We start from the raw sequence: 15,270 nt of genomic DNA on the forward strand, positions 1-15,270 counted from the left end.
ACAGTAAATTAATACCTTTCCTCAGTTACAAATACAGTATTTTGGGCCGCAAGAGGCCTTTTGTATCATCTGATTTGAGCCTTCTGCACTTTGTAGGACATTTTCCCCACATTATTCTTACTAGACGGAAGCCTGAACATTAAAAGGTCACGTCCTTAATCACAATTCTCAAGAACACACATTCTGGTTAGCTCAATCAGTTACATATGAACTAAACTGGAAAATACAAGTATTTTAAGTTGTTTGAATGGCAGGAGCACTATCTGCTCTTTAGTGAATAAGTACTTAACTCCAGATCATCTTCCCCCTTCCATTGTACAGGTGCTGTGGGGAACTGCTAGAAAAGAATGTTTGCTTGGAGATAGCTTTATTTGGGGAAAAGGTAGGTAATCACACCCATGGCTCATAGGACTTGTTTGCCAGCCAGTCAAGGGAGTGTATACTTTCTAATATTACATTATTTTACTAATTATAAACACTATCTCTGGCAGAAGAGATATGAGACTACGAGCTCTACTAGTTCTAAAAATCTTGGACATGGTGATCAGAAAAAATCTGTTCAATTCATTAACTACGGATTATACTTCCTCTGCTTAAAAAAAAATCACTTTTAAATACAAAACATTTTGATAAACCTACTTTTTTTAAAAAATGTAGCTAGCACATTTAAGGTAGATTTTAAAAAACAATTCTGATATGATGTTTGTGTGCATTTTTTATTGAATTCCAATTTCTATTCGAGTGCAGGTGGTTGACACAAATCATGAGTAAAAAAATTAATCTAGCAAAGAAATGTGTCATTCACCATCTTCTAACATTAGAAAAACAAGCTATATAATTGCTGAAATAAGTGTGTATATATAGTATATCCTCTTGGTTAGCAAGAGGTACCAAATTTAGTGTGAAGGCTTTTCTGGGGGAGGGAGGCAATTATTTTAATGATTACCAACCATGAGAATCAACCTTTCATTATGAAAATACCTAAGTATACTCCATTTCAAAAATGCACTAGTAATCAATAGGCAGAATTGTCTTGCAGCCCTCTGGTAATTTCCCTTTAAAGAATGATACACCATATACCCGAGTGCTATAAAGTCTTAGATCAACATACACACACACTTTTAGATCTTTTTTTAATTGTTTCCAGTAGGAAGGGGTCATTCACAACAGACAGGCAGAGAATGAAGAAACTTTTGGGGCCAGACTCTCAGCTCTGCCTCTTAAATTTGGAGGAACTATTTGCACCTTTGGGACAAATTAAACACTAGCTCTCCACTAACCTGGTCCCCTCAAGGTTACTCTGGACCCTATGTTGGTACCATCAGCCCCGAGCATGACAAACAGGGATCATTTGGGCACAGGGACATTAATTTTTCCCCAATTTCTGACAGTGTTTTCCACAAAAGCGGTTTGTTGCAAACACCTCTGAAAGACAGCCAGAGAAAGTGGAGAGCTATAGATTACTCAGAGGGCACCAAAACATCCTATTTTACTGACTGATTGCAGTATGTTCAGAATTGACATATGTAGAAGATATATGCACTGTAGGATAGCCATTTTTTCCCCTAACCACTCAATTCTATTCTAAGGGTCAATCCAGTGCACTTCAGATGCAGCCAAACTTGTTCCTATAACCAGCTATAACTGATGGTACTTAGTCATTTTTGCTAGGTAAAGAATAACTCCAACAGAAGCATAGGGACTCCACAGCAGAATACAATAACTAGTCAGAAAAGAGCAATAACCACGGGCCACATCAGGAAGGAGAGGGGGGTTGGATGGGGCAGGGGTTCCGGGGGCGGTCAGGGGACAGGGAGAAGGGGTGGTTGGATGGTGCAGGGGTCCCAAGGGGCAAGTCAGGAATGAGAGGAGGGGTTCGATGGGGCAGCAGGGAGCAGTGGATGGGGTGGGGGCCTGGCCACGCCTGGCTGCTTGGGGAGACACAGCCTCCCCTAACCAGCCCTCCATACAATTTTGGAAACCCGATGTGGCCCTCAGGCCAAAAAGTTTTCCCACCCCTGGTACAGATCTTTGCAAATTTGTCTCTGAAGAAACGGAAAATTTAATTCCAAAATATTAGGTGAATAGCATGTGTGTAAAAATCAGAGATTAAGGAAATACGGAGTACATTCAAATGAGACATGATTTACAAAATTCCATCAAGTGAACTACCAAAGCAACCCAAGCTAACTCTTAGTAATCATACAATATTAAACACTTTCAGAGTTTATTAGGAACATTGGTGAGCAAACCCATTTGCTTCCTCAAGGGAAGAGATGTTTCTAGTCTGCAGGGAAAAAAAAAAAAAAGACAGGAGAAAATTAAAAAGCCTTTAGCAAGTATTGGAGCACATGTCTAGACTTAAAGCATGTGAGAAGCCCAAATAAATTCAACAGGACTACTCAAGAGTTTAAGGTTAGGCCCTAAATCAGGGCATGAGCAAGCCCAGAAGTCTAATGACAAGTGAAATCACGGATTTCAAACCTACTCTATGGAATCATCAGTAGTTTAAACCACTAAAACTATTCCCAACTTCCAAAGCCAAAAGGACATTCTAATACTGAACAGGTGTAAATTGTAAGAATACCTCATACAAAATCCCGAACAGTATTAAACCTACATCTAAAACAGTGGTTTTCAACCTGTGGTCTGCAGATCCCTGGGGTTCCATCCACTGTGTCTAAGATTTCCAAAGGGGTCCGCACCTCCATTCAACTGTCAGTAGCATGCAGAAACTTTTCCCTGGCTTGCTCAGGGATTTAAGCTATCAATTTCTTTAAAGCAGAGGTTCTCAAACTGTGGTCCGCAGAAAAGCTCCATTCAGGTGGCCTGCAGATAGTTCCCTCTAAGATGCATGCCTGGGCGGCCACACGCAAGAGAATGAAGGGCCATCCACCTAATTAGTGGAGCCAAGCAGGCTCTGGCTGCCAGGGAGAGATGGCCCTCCTTCCCAACCTCAGCTCTGTGGAGGGGAGGGACTCCCTTCCTTCCCAGCCCCAGCTCATGGGCTGCTACAGCACATCCATCGCATTAGAAAGGTAAGATAACTGATATTAAGATATGAGTTATGTGCTTTTATTTGTAGAACAAAAAAAGTTAATTAAGGGTTTTTTTATATAGCGCTTTTATCCAAAGCGCTTTACAATAGTGAGCTAATGGTACAAACAACATTTGGAAAGATCGTTAAGCGGTCCGCCAAGACCCTCAGCAATTTTCAAGTAGTCCATGAAAAAAAAAAAAAAAGTTTGTACGTTGGCCAAACTGGACAGTCTCTATGTAAAAGAATAAAGGGACACAAATTAGATGTCAAGAATTATATCATTCAAAAACCAGTCGGAGAACACTTCAATCTCTTTGGTCACGCGATTACAGACCAAAAAACTGGCAATTCAACAAAAAAAACTTCAAAAACAGACATCAAGGAGAGACTGCTGAATTGGAATTAATTTGCAAACTGGATACAATTAACTTAGGCTAGAATAAAGACTGGGAGTGGATGTGTCATTACACAAAGTAAAACTATTTCCCCATGTTTATTTCCCCTCCTACTGTTCTGGTAAACTGCTGGAAATAGCCCACCTTGATTATCACTACGAAAGGTCCCCCCATCCCCCTCCCGCACAGCTCTCCTGCTGGTAATAGGAAAAGGAGTACTTGTGGCACCTTAGAGACTAACCAATTTATTTGAGCATAAGCTTTCGTGAGCCACAGCTCACTTCATCAGATGCACAAAGTTGAAAACACAGTGAGGATATTTTTATACACACAGACCATGAAAAAATGGGTGTCTATCACTACAAAAGGTTCTCTCTCCCCTCACCCCACTCTCCTGCTGGTAATAGCTTATCTAAAGTGATCACTCTCCTTACAATGTGTATAATAATCAAGGTGGGCCATTTCCAGCACAAATCCAGGGTATAACAAGGACGTCTGAGGAACAGTGGGGGGAGGAGGGGGAAAGGAAAGGAATAAACAAGGGGAAATAGGTTACTTTTTATAATGACTCAGCCACTCCCAGTCTCTATTCAAGCCTAAATTAATTGTATCCAATTTGCAAATTAATTCCAATTCAGCAGTCTCTCGTTGGAGTCTGTTTCGGAAGTTTTTCTGTTGTAATATCGCAACTTTCATGTCTGTAATCGCGTGACCAGAGAGATTGAAGTGTTCTCCGACTGGTTTATGAATGTTATAATTCTTGACATCTGATTTGTGTCCATTTATTCTTTTACGTAGAGACTGTCCAGTTTGACCAATGTACATGGCAAAGGGGCATTGCTGGCACATGATGGCATATATCACATTGGTAGATGTGCAGGTGAACGAGCCTCTGACAGTGTGGCCGACGTGATTAGGCCCTGTGATGGTGTCCCCTGAACAGATATGTGGGCACAGTTGGCAATGGGCTTTGTTGCGAGGATAGGTTCCCGGGTTAGTGGTTCTGTTGTGTGGTATGTGGTTGCTGGTGAGTATTTGCTTCAGGTTGCGGGGCTGTCTGTAGGCAAGGACTGGCCTGTCTCCCAGAATTTGTGAGAGTGATGGGTCGTCCTTCAGGATAGGTTGTGGATCCTTGATAATGCGTTGGAGGGGTTTTAGTTGGGGGCTGAAGGTGACGGCTAGTGGCGTTCTGTTATTTTCTTTGTTAGGCCTGTCCTGTAGTAGGTGACTTCTGGGTACTCTTCTAGCTCTGTCAATTTGTTTCTTCACTTCAGCAGGTGGGTATTGTAGTTGTAAAAATGCTTGATAGAGATCTTGTAGGTGTTTGTCTCTGTCTGAGGGGTTGGAGCAAATGCAGTTGTATCGTAAACCTTGGCTGTAGACAATGGATCGTGTGGTGTGGTCAGGGTGAAAGCTGGAGGCATGTAGGTAGGAATAGCGGTCAGTAGGTTTCCGGTATAGGGTATAAAAACATCCTCACTGTATTTTCCACTTTGTGCATCCGATGAAGTGAGCTGTGGCTCACGAAAGCTTATGCTCAAATAAATTGGTTAGTCTCTAAGGTGCCACAAGTACTCCTTTTCTTTTTGCGAATACAGACTAACACAGCTGTTACTCTGAAACCTGCTGGTAATAGCTCACCTTTCCTGATCACTCTTGTTACAGTCTGTATGGTAACACCCATTGTTTCATATTCTCTGTGTATATAAAATCTCCCCACCATATTTTCCATTGTATGCATCCCATGAAGTGAACTGTATCTCACGAAAGTTTATGCTCTAATAAATTTGTTAGTCTCTAAAGTGCCACAAGTCCTCCTTTTCTTTTTACAGATACAGACTAACACGGCTACTACTCTGAAACCATTCATAGGGAAGGAAGACTTAAGAGAGACTATGGGAAAGGACGGAATTATGGAGACATAATTGCTCTTAAAGCAACCAGAAGGTTCTGAATATGGAAAAAAAGAGCTGCCTCCTTTAGGCAGATGCAAATTAAAACACCTATTATCCAGAGACTGACAAGCGTGTAAGCCCCCTCAGCCAGATCAAAGTGGCAGCACAGAAATCCTAGTATCCTACTCTTTTCCAGATACTAGCAGAGGCAGGGGGCAATGCTTCTGACTGAGTCACGGGGTATGCCTACACTGCAATCCCAGGTGCGAATGCAGCAGCTGTAGACATATTCGAGCTAGATTTGATCTAGTTAGCTTCAACAACAATAGCAGTGAAACCACAGCAGCATGGAGTAACTGCTTGAGTACAATCTCAGGGTCCTAAGTTGGCTTGTCTTTAAGTATTGCTGCAGCAGCACCCCTACCTTTGTCGTCTATACATTTCCAGCAAGATTTTCCAGCCTCCTATATTACAGAGTACATTTTTGTTCTGCTACTGTATTTAGTGACGAAGCAGCATCTTTGAAATATAGCCCAAATAATTCTCCAAGACCTGCCCAACTAATCAGATAAACTCATAACCTAAAGATCACAGAGCAAATGCAGTTTACAATTCTAAATGACAGTGGCAAGGAAAACTCATATGATCTCCTTAGGTAAGTTGTTCACAGTACAAAAATAACTGCCTGTAACTTAGTTGTGCTAATACCTATCCTAGACTAGGAAAAAAAATGATGTACTGTTAGGTAATATTGCAACCAACATGTTCTAAAAGTCCTTACACTCAACCAGCTAAACAGGTGTTAGCAACAGTGCAATTTATCTACATTAGACGATTAGACCATCTTAGCTAGAACATGTTATCAAACACACATTTTACTCTAGTCTAGACAGGGCATATTCATTTTAGATGAGAAGAAATCCAAACCTAAAATCTTTTTCTTCTAGAATGCACTGTCAATCTTATACATGTGTATAGATGCTAAACACAAATGATTAAAGAACTATACCGACTCAATGCCAACAGAGGCTCATCCTAGCCATCTGCCTAACACCATTCTCAAAACCCTCCAGTCCCTTAAAAAGTCCACAAGAACAGCTGTGTCTCGCACTAAGCCCTGGAAGTCATCACATCAAGGTTCTGGTAGAACAAGGAGAAGAGCTGAGTTCCAGGGTCAAGTATCCCTTACTATGAACACCCACCTATATAGCTCCTTCCAATTTAAACCAAACTCTAACTCATGCACCTCATATGACTGCAACTGTGGTGTCACTCAAGGTGCAAGGTAGTCTTTACTGGTATGTCTACACTGCAATCAGAGGATGTGACTACAGATCACCTAGACATACCCAAGCTAGCATTTTAAGATGATTAGCTCTGGTACTTAGTAGCAGTGAAGCTGCAGTCGCCCTGACTTCAGTGAAGGCTGTACAAGCCTGCCCAGAAGGCTTGGTAATTACTCAAGCTACCATGGCTTCTTAGATACCAGTAGTCCGGCATGTTCCATACAAGCCGCAATCACTTTATGGACATACCCTAAGGTGGGTGAAACCCAAAACGTTCAGGGCTTCAGAATTCAAAAAGAACACCTTAAACTCCATCCAAAAACCACAGTGTCAGCCAGTACAGAACATGGAATCAATGTGCATTCCAAGAGAAACATCACTTAACGTAGATACATTTTTCAGTAGCTTCACTTCCCAAATTCTCTTAAGGTGTAGCGCAATGTAGAGTGCATAGAGTAGTCCTATCTCATGGATAGAAAGGCATGGTTGACCATGGCAAGCAGGTAGCGCACATGAGAGTAGACGACAACTCAGGAGAAGAGAGACAGTGATCCATTATAGAAAAGAAAAAAAGCAGTGGACTGAAATCAGGAAGCCAAGACACAGAAGTGAGAGATGTAGTAAGTACAGCCAAATAGCATTTGATGAATAAATTTTGACTAATTCCATCAGTATTGACTGAATATTTGATTAGACACACTTTGCAATGGTCAACCATCTCTACAAATGGTCAACTACGAAGGGATGAATGCCAGTAAAATTAACTGAACATATTCATTAATTTTGTTCTTCTGTATGACCAAGCCTAGCAGTTAGTCAATTTCAAAAAAACTATTAATTAGGCAATGGCTTAATGTTTCATTTAAGTACCATAAACAATAAACACGACAACTGTGACTTGAATGGAACGGAGGGCGTCACAGTGACCAGAGTAAAAAACCCTGTGCTAATAGGCATCAAGTCCTGTATGATGTCCTGTTCTACAATATCTAGCTCATTTTCTCAAAAGTTCCATATGATTCACAAATATCATTAAAATGCTGTTACCTGATAGAGGGTTAGCAGACTGATTTTTTAGTTAAGAGACAATAAGTTAAAACATCACCCGGAAAGTCTCCGGAAATCGCTGGCTTGGAAGATAACAGAGCGTACCATTTCTAGGCTGCAGGTTAAACTTCAGCCCAGGTTTTTAGCAACACAGTTATAATCCAGTAGTTATTCCAACAGACAAATTAGTTGGGGGCTTAGTCCACTTCCCAGTGAATAAGTGTCCATGTTAAAAAACCTACCACCACAGTTGGTTCTCTTGTAGACCATCTCAGAGGACAAAGCATGGTTAGCACTGAATCTCAACAAACCTCACCAGCAGAGGTGATCTTTCTAGATTAGGAGAGAAGCACACTGGCAAAGCAGTTGTGTTGCGTTATGTCTGCCACTCCACACACTCTGCTTCTTCAGAGGATAGGATATTTCCTTCTCTGGGGCGGTCAATCTTGCACCTTTCATGAACACTCAATTCACTTTATAAACACTAATTTTCAGTCACTTATTTAGTCCACACTATACCTGGCACTGAGCTATTTCTATATTCTGTATACCATAATGAGAAGATGATAAATGAAGTAGACAATTTTCTATTGGATAAGCATAACCATATACAATATAAACAGAAATTTTACTACAATTAATAAACTTGGTAGAAAATGTCAGCTATAATCATCTCTCAGGATAACGACAAACTTCTTTGATTAAGTTACAACAAACTGTCTAATTAATATTAGAAAGAGAGCTCAGAAGTTAAGAGTCATTACTCATGAAAACAGATTCTAGAGCTAGTTACAACTCTTGCATTACAAATAAAGATCAAAACCAAGAAAAGGACAAGGTTAATTCCAGAGAATCGATTTGCTAATTCAAGTCTTAACGCTATATATTTTTCCATACACTGAGTGGGGACCTAGCTATGGGTTTCTCCATCTTTCATATCAAACTTAGCTAGTAAGATTCCTTGAATTGGGGTTTACCCTTGCACCCCGACTACTGGGAAAGAAAAGAATTTTCATAATCCTCTTTCAGACTGTCACCTTCTTACCTCCTACCTTCTCCATTTACTTTTACTCTGCTTCCCTCAGTCTGTTTTGTATGTCCATGTTGTTAACCAATGATGTTCTCTTTGAGTTCCTCTCCCATTTTTGAAAGGATTGATGAGAGACTATTCTCTTTTTGTGATCTTCCTTTCTTGTTCTGCTTGCCATCAGCAGCCAAGTGAAACTGATCGGTGCTTGCAAATTTTACTTTGCTGCTCTTGCTGAGACACCAGAGCAGAGGAATGAAAGTTATAAGTAGTATGTCAGTTTCATAGCTACTTTTACACTGAAACTGATTAACAATTCTTGTATTTTTCTTTTCCATTTTGTCCCTTTGCTACACTGGCAGGAGCAGCAAGCTAAAATTTGCAGCTGGATCAGTTTCACTTGCCAACTACACAAGCAGCAGTACATGATCTGACTGATTTCTTACCCCTTATACACATCACACCAAAAGGAGAAGAGGCAGATCCAAAAAAAACAAACAAGGAAGAGTTATAGGAGAAAACCAAAGGAAAAGCTGGTGCCAAAAAGTGACTCGAAAGGCAAGTACAAAACAGACTGGAAGAGGGAGAAGCAGACGAAAAAGATGAGGGAGACTAGGGAAATATGGAGCAGGCCCACCTCCATCAGCATGAAAAGCTAACAAGGAGATAGAGAAGAGGGAACAAAGAAACTCTCCCACGCAGAGCCTGAAGAGCTCCAAAGTTAAAAACTAAATAGCCAAGGCTGATACAAAAGACAGGCCACCCCTCAGTGTGCAGCGGCAGAGCTGGCTTTTTTTGCAGCCTCATTTGCATTGATTTTCCGTCAGGAATGATCCCCCAACCTCTACCCCAATTTTGCATGTCCTCATTTGGTCATTAAATACCACCTTCTAACTAACAGATATTTGGGGATTTTTCAAGCTCTGCTTTCCCATCAGTGGCATACTATGCATTTAATTAATGCCTTTCTCCAAAGAGCTCAAAATCACTCGACAGGGCAGAATGAGTATTATTACTCTTAGCTTCCTCATCTATAAACTGAGTCACAGGGAGGGTAAGCAACTTTCCCAAGGTCATAGTGAATCAGCAGCAAAATGAGGAACGAGTACCCATGTCTTGACACCTTGTCTCCTATTCAACCTTTAGGCCTGGGTTCTCAAACTTTTTTTTTTGCTGATTCCCCTTTGAAAATATTTTAGGCTGTGACAACACCGCCACCCCCCCACCCCCATAGCAAATTACTGTACACACTCACAGGAGCACACTCATGATATTGCCACCCTCAGGGCTTGACTGCACTACAGGGGTAAATTGACCTAAATTATGCTACTCCAGCTAAATGAACAACATAGCTGGAGTCAACGTAGCGTAGGTTGACTTAACCTGGTGTCTTCACTGAGCTGGATTGACAGGAGACGCTCTCCAGTCGACTTCCCTTATTCTTCTTGGAGAGCTGGCGTACCAGGGCTGACCGAAGAGCACTCTGCCATTGATTTAGCAGGTCTTCACTAGACCTGCTAAATCAATGCCTCCTGCATTGATTGCAGTAGAATTGATCTCCCCCTAGCAAAGTCCAGCCCTTACTTCTGCCCTGATGCTGGTGGCGGCACTGCCTTCAGAGCTGGGTGGCCGGAGAGCAGCAGCTGCTGTACCATAGACAACTCATGCCTCCTCAAATGAGGGCACAACCAGGAAAGACACATGACTTCTCAGGTGGCTCAAGCCAGCAGCTCCCAGTCACTGCTAAGGATGTAAGAGTTTAACCTGTTAACCAATAAGCTTGATGCTTATCAGTTTCTGTTAACTGTTAAACTCCATCCAGGGTCCCTCCCAGCTGTCAGCCCTGTGCCCCTGGGGCTCTGCTGCTGCCTGGCATCCCTGCGCACCCAAAATCCCAGCTACTGCCCCGTGCCAGGGCTCTGCTGCCACCTGGCATCCCAGGATCCCTCCAGGCTGCTGGCGTCCGTGCCAGTTGTCGGGATCCACACCTGGGGTGCCGGCAGTTAGGCCCCCAGGCCTGCACCCCGTCCTGGGACCCTGAGCCTGCCAGGATGCGGGGTGGGGACCCCCATGCTGCAGCACCCCCCACCCTTAGTTCCCTGGTAAATGTTTAATTGTGTAACCAATAGAACTTTAATTGGTTACATGGTTACTGTTTTTACACATTATTTACATCACCGGTTGCTGCTCTGTGCAGCGCAGCAGTTGCCTTGGAGAGCCCAGTGGCGTCCCGCTCCCTCCTCCCCTCCCCATCTGCCAGAGACAGGGGCCAAGCAGGCCGGAAATGTGCTGGTGGAGAGGGGGGCCTCTGGGTTGCTCAGCCCCTGTCCCCAGCAGCTGGCTGGAGGCAGGGTGGACCACCGCCCCAACTGGGCTCTCTCAGGCAGCTGCTTCACTGCACAGAGCAGCAACCCAGAGCGGCCAGCGTAAGAAGCAACTGATCCCGCCCCCTCCTTCCCTCCATGGCCAGAGACAGGGGCTGAGTGTGCCGGGGACAAGTGCAGGGGGAGGAGGACAGGGCACTTCTCCCTCCCCCACAAGCAGGCCAATCTCAGGGGGAGGCACTTGACCCTGCATAGCCCCCCACACATCATCTCTGTGCTGTACCTCCCTCCCTCCAGCAATATTTTTTGTGATCTCATGACCCTCCTAAAATAGCCTTGCAACCCCCTTTGGGGACGGGACCCCCAGTTTGAGAAATGCTGCTTTTGGCAATGAGGCCTCCCTAAAACAAACAGTAAAACGAAGGAAGAATCCTTCTCCGGGCAGATTTTGTGATTGGCTAGTATCTGAAGAACATATTTAATTCTACTGGAAAAGAAAGGGTAAAAACCATTCAGCCAAAAAAGGGCATTTTTCTACACAGATTCAATAAACAAAAGTGAGTGATCATTCATAAACAATTTTAACATGCCTTGCGATTAGCTTTCTTCATCTAAGAAAGTGATCAATTCTGTATTTTATGTCTATGACATTTTAGCGTTAGTACATTAAATACAAAAATGTCAAATTATAAAAGTGATGTTAAGACCTATAAAACTGTACTGTGACATGGGAGAGGAAGACAATTAAACGTTTGGTGATTTAAATGCATGTCATGTGTCAGCATATGCATAGGGCAAACCACAGCAGAACATTCACCCACCTGCAGTAACCTTGCATCAAAGCACATCAAAATTTTAATCTCACAGCTAACCATAAGATTGAAATCAAGTTTTAATTAAATTACCTGCACTGGAAAGTCTTGTAACTAATGCTAATTAGCTCAGGCACACAAGATTTTAACATTATTAAATTATTTCCTCTGGAAAGTCCACTCACTCTTACTTCTTGTTCAGGCAATCGCTAAGACAAACATGTTCGTTTACATTTATGGGAGATAATGCTGCCCGCTCTTATTTACATCACCTGAAAGTGAGAATAGGCATCCGCATGGTACTGTTGTAGCTGGCGCTGCAAGGTATTTACATACAAGATACGCTAAACATTCGTATGCCCCTTCATGCTTCAACTTGTAGGCTCTAAAGTTTTACATTGTTCTATTTTTGAGTGCAGTCATGTAAAAAATAAATTCTACATTCATAACTTCCATGATAAAGAAATTGCACTACAGTACTTGAATGAGGTGAATTCAAAAATATTATTTCTTATCTTTTTATAGTGCAAATATTTGTAATCAAAAAGAATATAGTGAGCACCGTACACTTTGTATTATGTTGACATTCAAATCAATATATTTGAAAATGCAGAAAAACGTCCAAAAATATTCATAATAAATTTAAATTTGTACTCTATTACTGTCTAACAGAGTGATTAAAACTGCGATTAATTGCGACTATTTTTTTAATCGTTTGACCGCCCTAATAAATGGACTATTCTGACATTTCATACTTCAAAGTCCACATCCTCAGCTTTTAAAAATATACAGCCAATAATGCAAGAACTGTCCAGAGCAAAAAAGCGATGCCTCTTGAATACTTAATCAGTGTCTTACACCTAATATTTTAGAATTTTTAAAATGTATTCTCATGATCAAAAAATAGAATCTCACTTTTTAAATGTACAACAAAATAACTGAGCGTCTCAAAGACCAGTTAGGTGCCCAACTCCCATGGAATTTTATGGTAGTTAGGCACCCAACTGCGTTTTGCCTTCGAAAACCTCCCAAGTGTCTAAGGATAGGCCAAACGTCTAGTGCTTTAGGAGTGCCTGATGAAGGCATGGGTGACCACAATAGCCTAAAAAACGAATACATTTATAACCACCCTAGGAAGAAAGAAGAAGAAAAAAAATCAACCATGCTAATTGGCTTTGCTCTCAGTACTAATTTGCTAAAAACAAACACACCAGTTACAAGATGTAGATCCATTCAAACTATTTTCTGTGAGGTTGCTCTAAAAAGATTATGCACTTGTGAGGGCTTGGAAAAAATAAGGAAAGTTTTAGTCTTTATTTTTAAAATATAGTATAACAACAACAGGGGCACAAGGCAAGTCTAGAATTAACATGATAGCATACGGAGCTGCTTGATTAGAATGGACTGAGTTATGCAAGCAGCACCTTCAGCCCAAGGCAGGAAGTCTCAGATTGTCTGTAACCGCCCTTTTGGTTATTTGAGAACAGCCTTACATTAGCTGCAGCCATCCTTCCTAAATCAATAGTCCTCAGTGTTCCAAAACCTTTCCAGGACTGCCACCCCACCCCAATATAGGTGGGTCTAGCCCAGAACATGCATCTCCTAGCCTGTTATTGACTTCCAATAAAAGCACTGTGCCTCCAACACCTTTGATTGTAAGGCAATATGAAGTGAACTTTGTACACACTTTTCACTTCAGTGAGCAAGTCTTTTCCAGTCTGCATCTCTGGACTTATCAGATCCAATACAAGTGGGATACAGCAAGATTATTTCATTTACACAACTACAGTTTTAGCTTTATTTGTGGCTGGTAATTTGAAGACATTAAGTGTAAAGAAAACAACACTGGCAAAAAGTCTAGAGTTCTTGTACATACTGATAGGCTTTGAAATTGAGGGCTTTTCTGAGAAAAAGACGTGGGAGTCACCATGGACAGCTCAATGAAGATTTCTGCCTACACAGCATTAGCATTCAAAGTAAATAGGATGCTTGGGTATATTCACAATCGGATTAAGAAATTCCACAAACAACAAATGGCACATTCTGTCTGGAATACTGTATCTGATTTTGATTACTTCAAAACAACAGATCAGAGTCTAGAGAGGGGGAAATGTATATGGTTATAGGTATAGGACAGGGGCGGGCAAACTTTTTGGCCTGAGGGCCAAATCGGGTTTCAGAAATTGTATGGAGGGCCGGTTAGGGGAGGCTGTGCCCCCTCCATCCCCCCCCCGTGCTTCTTGCCCCAACACCCCCCTGGAACTCCTGCCCAATCCAACCCACACCCTCACCCTGTTCCCTGACAGCCCCCCCAGAACCTTTGCCCCATCCACACACACCCCAACTCCCTGTCCCCGATTGCCCCCCAGAACCCCTGCCCCTGACTGCCCCCCACCACCCCATTCAAACTGCCCCTCCATTCCCCACCCTCTGACCGCCCTGACCCCATCCACACTCCTGCCCACCACCCCAAACTCCCCTGCCCTCTATCCAACCCCCCCTGCTCCCTGCCCTCTTACCATGCAGCACAGAGCACCAGTGGCTGGCAGCGCTACAGCCGTGCCGCCCAGAGCACTGCGCCAGTGTAGTGCAGTAAATTGCTCTCCTTAACTGCTACCATTCTCACGCGGAGCAGTTTAATACACGACACCAGAAGCATGGCACGCTGAGGCTGCGGGGGAGGGGGGAACGGCGGGGGCTAGCCTCCCAGGTCAGGAGCTCAGGGGCCGGGCAAGAGGCTCCTGCGGACCGTAGTTTGCCCACCTCTGGTATAGGAGAACCTTTGTGTTATCACCTTCAAAAGGTAGGGTTATTTGACCTGAAGAGGAGACAAGGGGAGTTAAGGTTTGTCTACATGGGGGATGTTTTCACAAGTGTAGCTACACCAGCACAAACTCCCTGAAGTAGACATACTGCATCAATGTAAGAAGTGGCTTGCAACAGTGCAACATACCGCAGTGAACGTCATAACTTCCTAAGAAACATGAGGGATTGGCCACTGACAGAGGTGAGATGTCATACTAGATGGACCAATGGTCTTATCCAATATGGATCACTCCGTTTCACGAATTTCTAAAAGACTACAATGATCAGACGCTCACTCCATCAGTGTTTAGGGTCAAATTTCACAACCTGCAAGAGTATGTAGAAAGTCTGAATCTCTATAGAGCATTTGTAATTAGAAATTCTATTGACTACACTTAGTAAAAAGACTGGATATAAATCAAATCATCTGCCAACTAATTTGTTAGTTAGTTTTAAAACAGCAATTCTCCTATGCAGAAAACTTATGACTACAGAAATGTTAATACAAGATTTCTGTTATTTTTACTATTTAAAGCATAAGCTCCTACTACACTATAAAACCAATCTCAACATGAGAACCCAGTTACAACATGGCACTGAACTGTGTTGGTGGGATTGACCACACTATTTGATCCAGCC

At 42.5% G+C, this 15,270-nt stretch overlaps 1 protein-coding gene across 5 annotated transcripts in view; it reads right to left on the reverse strand.

Moving 5' to 3' along the window:
• DGCR2 (DiGeorge syndrome critical region gene 2) overlaps positions 1–15,270 on the reverse strand; it is a 66,719-nt gene that overhangs the window by 49,252 nt on the left and 2,197 nt on the right. Inside the window, exon 1 of one of the 5 annotated variants that reach the window (XM_073312902.1) lies at positions 1,281–1,377. The exons of the other annotated variants lie outside the window; for them this stretch is intronic. Within the exon in view, the coding sequence (XP_073169003.1) occupies positions 1,281–1,335 (55 nt within the window). The 5' untranslated portion in view covers positions 1,336–1,377. Of the gene's footprint in view, positions 1–1,280; positions 1,378–15,270 lie in introns of those variants that run through there. 5 annotated transcript variants of the gene reach the window in all.

Source organism: Lepidochelys kempii, chromosome 15 (genome assembly GCF_965140265.1).
Source record: "Lepidochelys kempii isolate rLepKem1 chromosome 15, rLepKem1.hap2, whole genome shotgun sequence".
Classification (NCBI taxonomy): Eukaryota; Metazoa; Chordata; order Testudines; family Cheloniidae; genus Lepidochelys; species Lepidochelys kempii.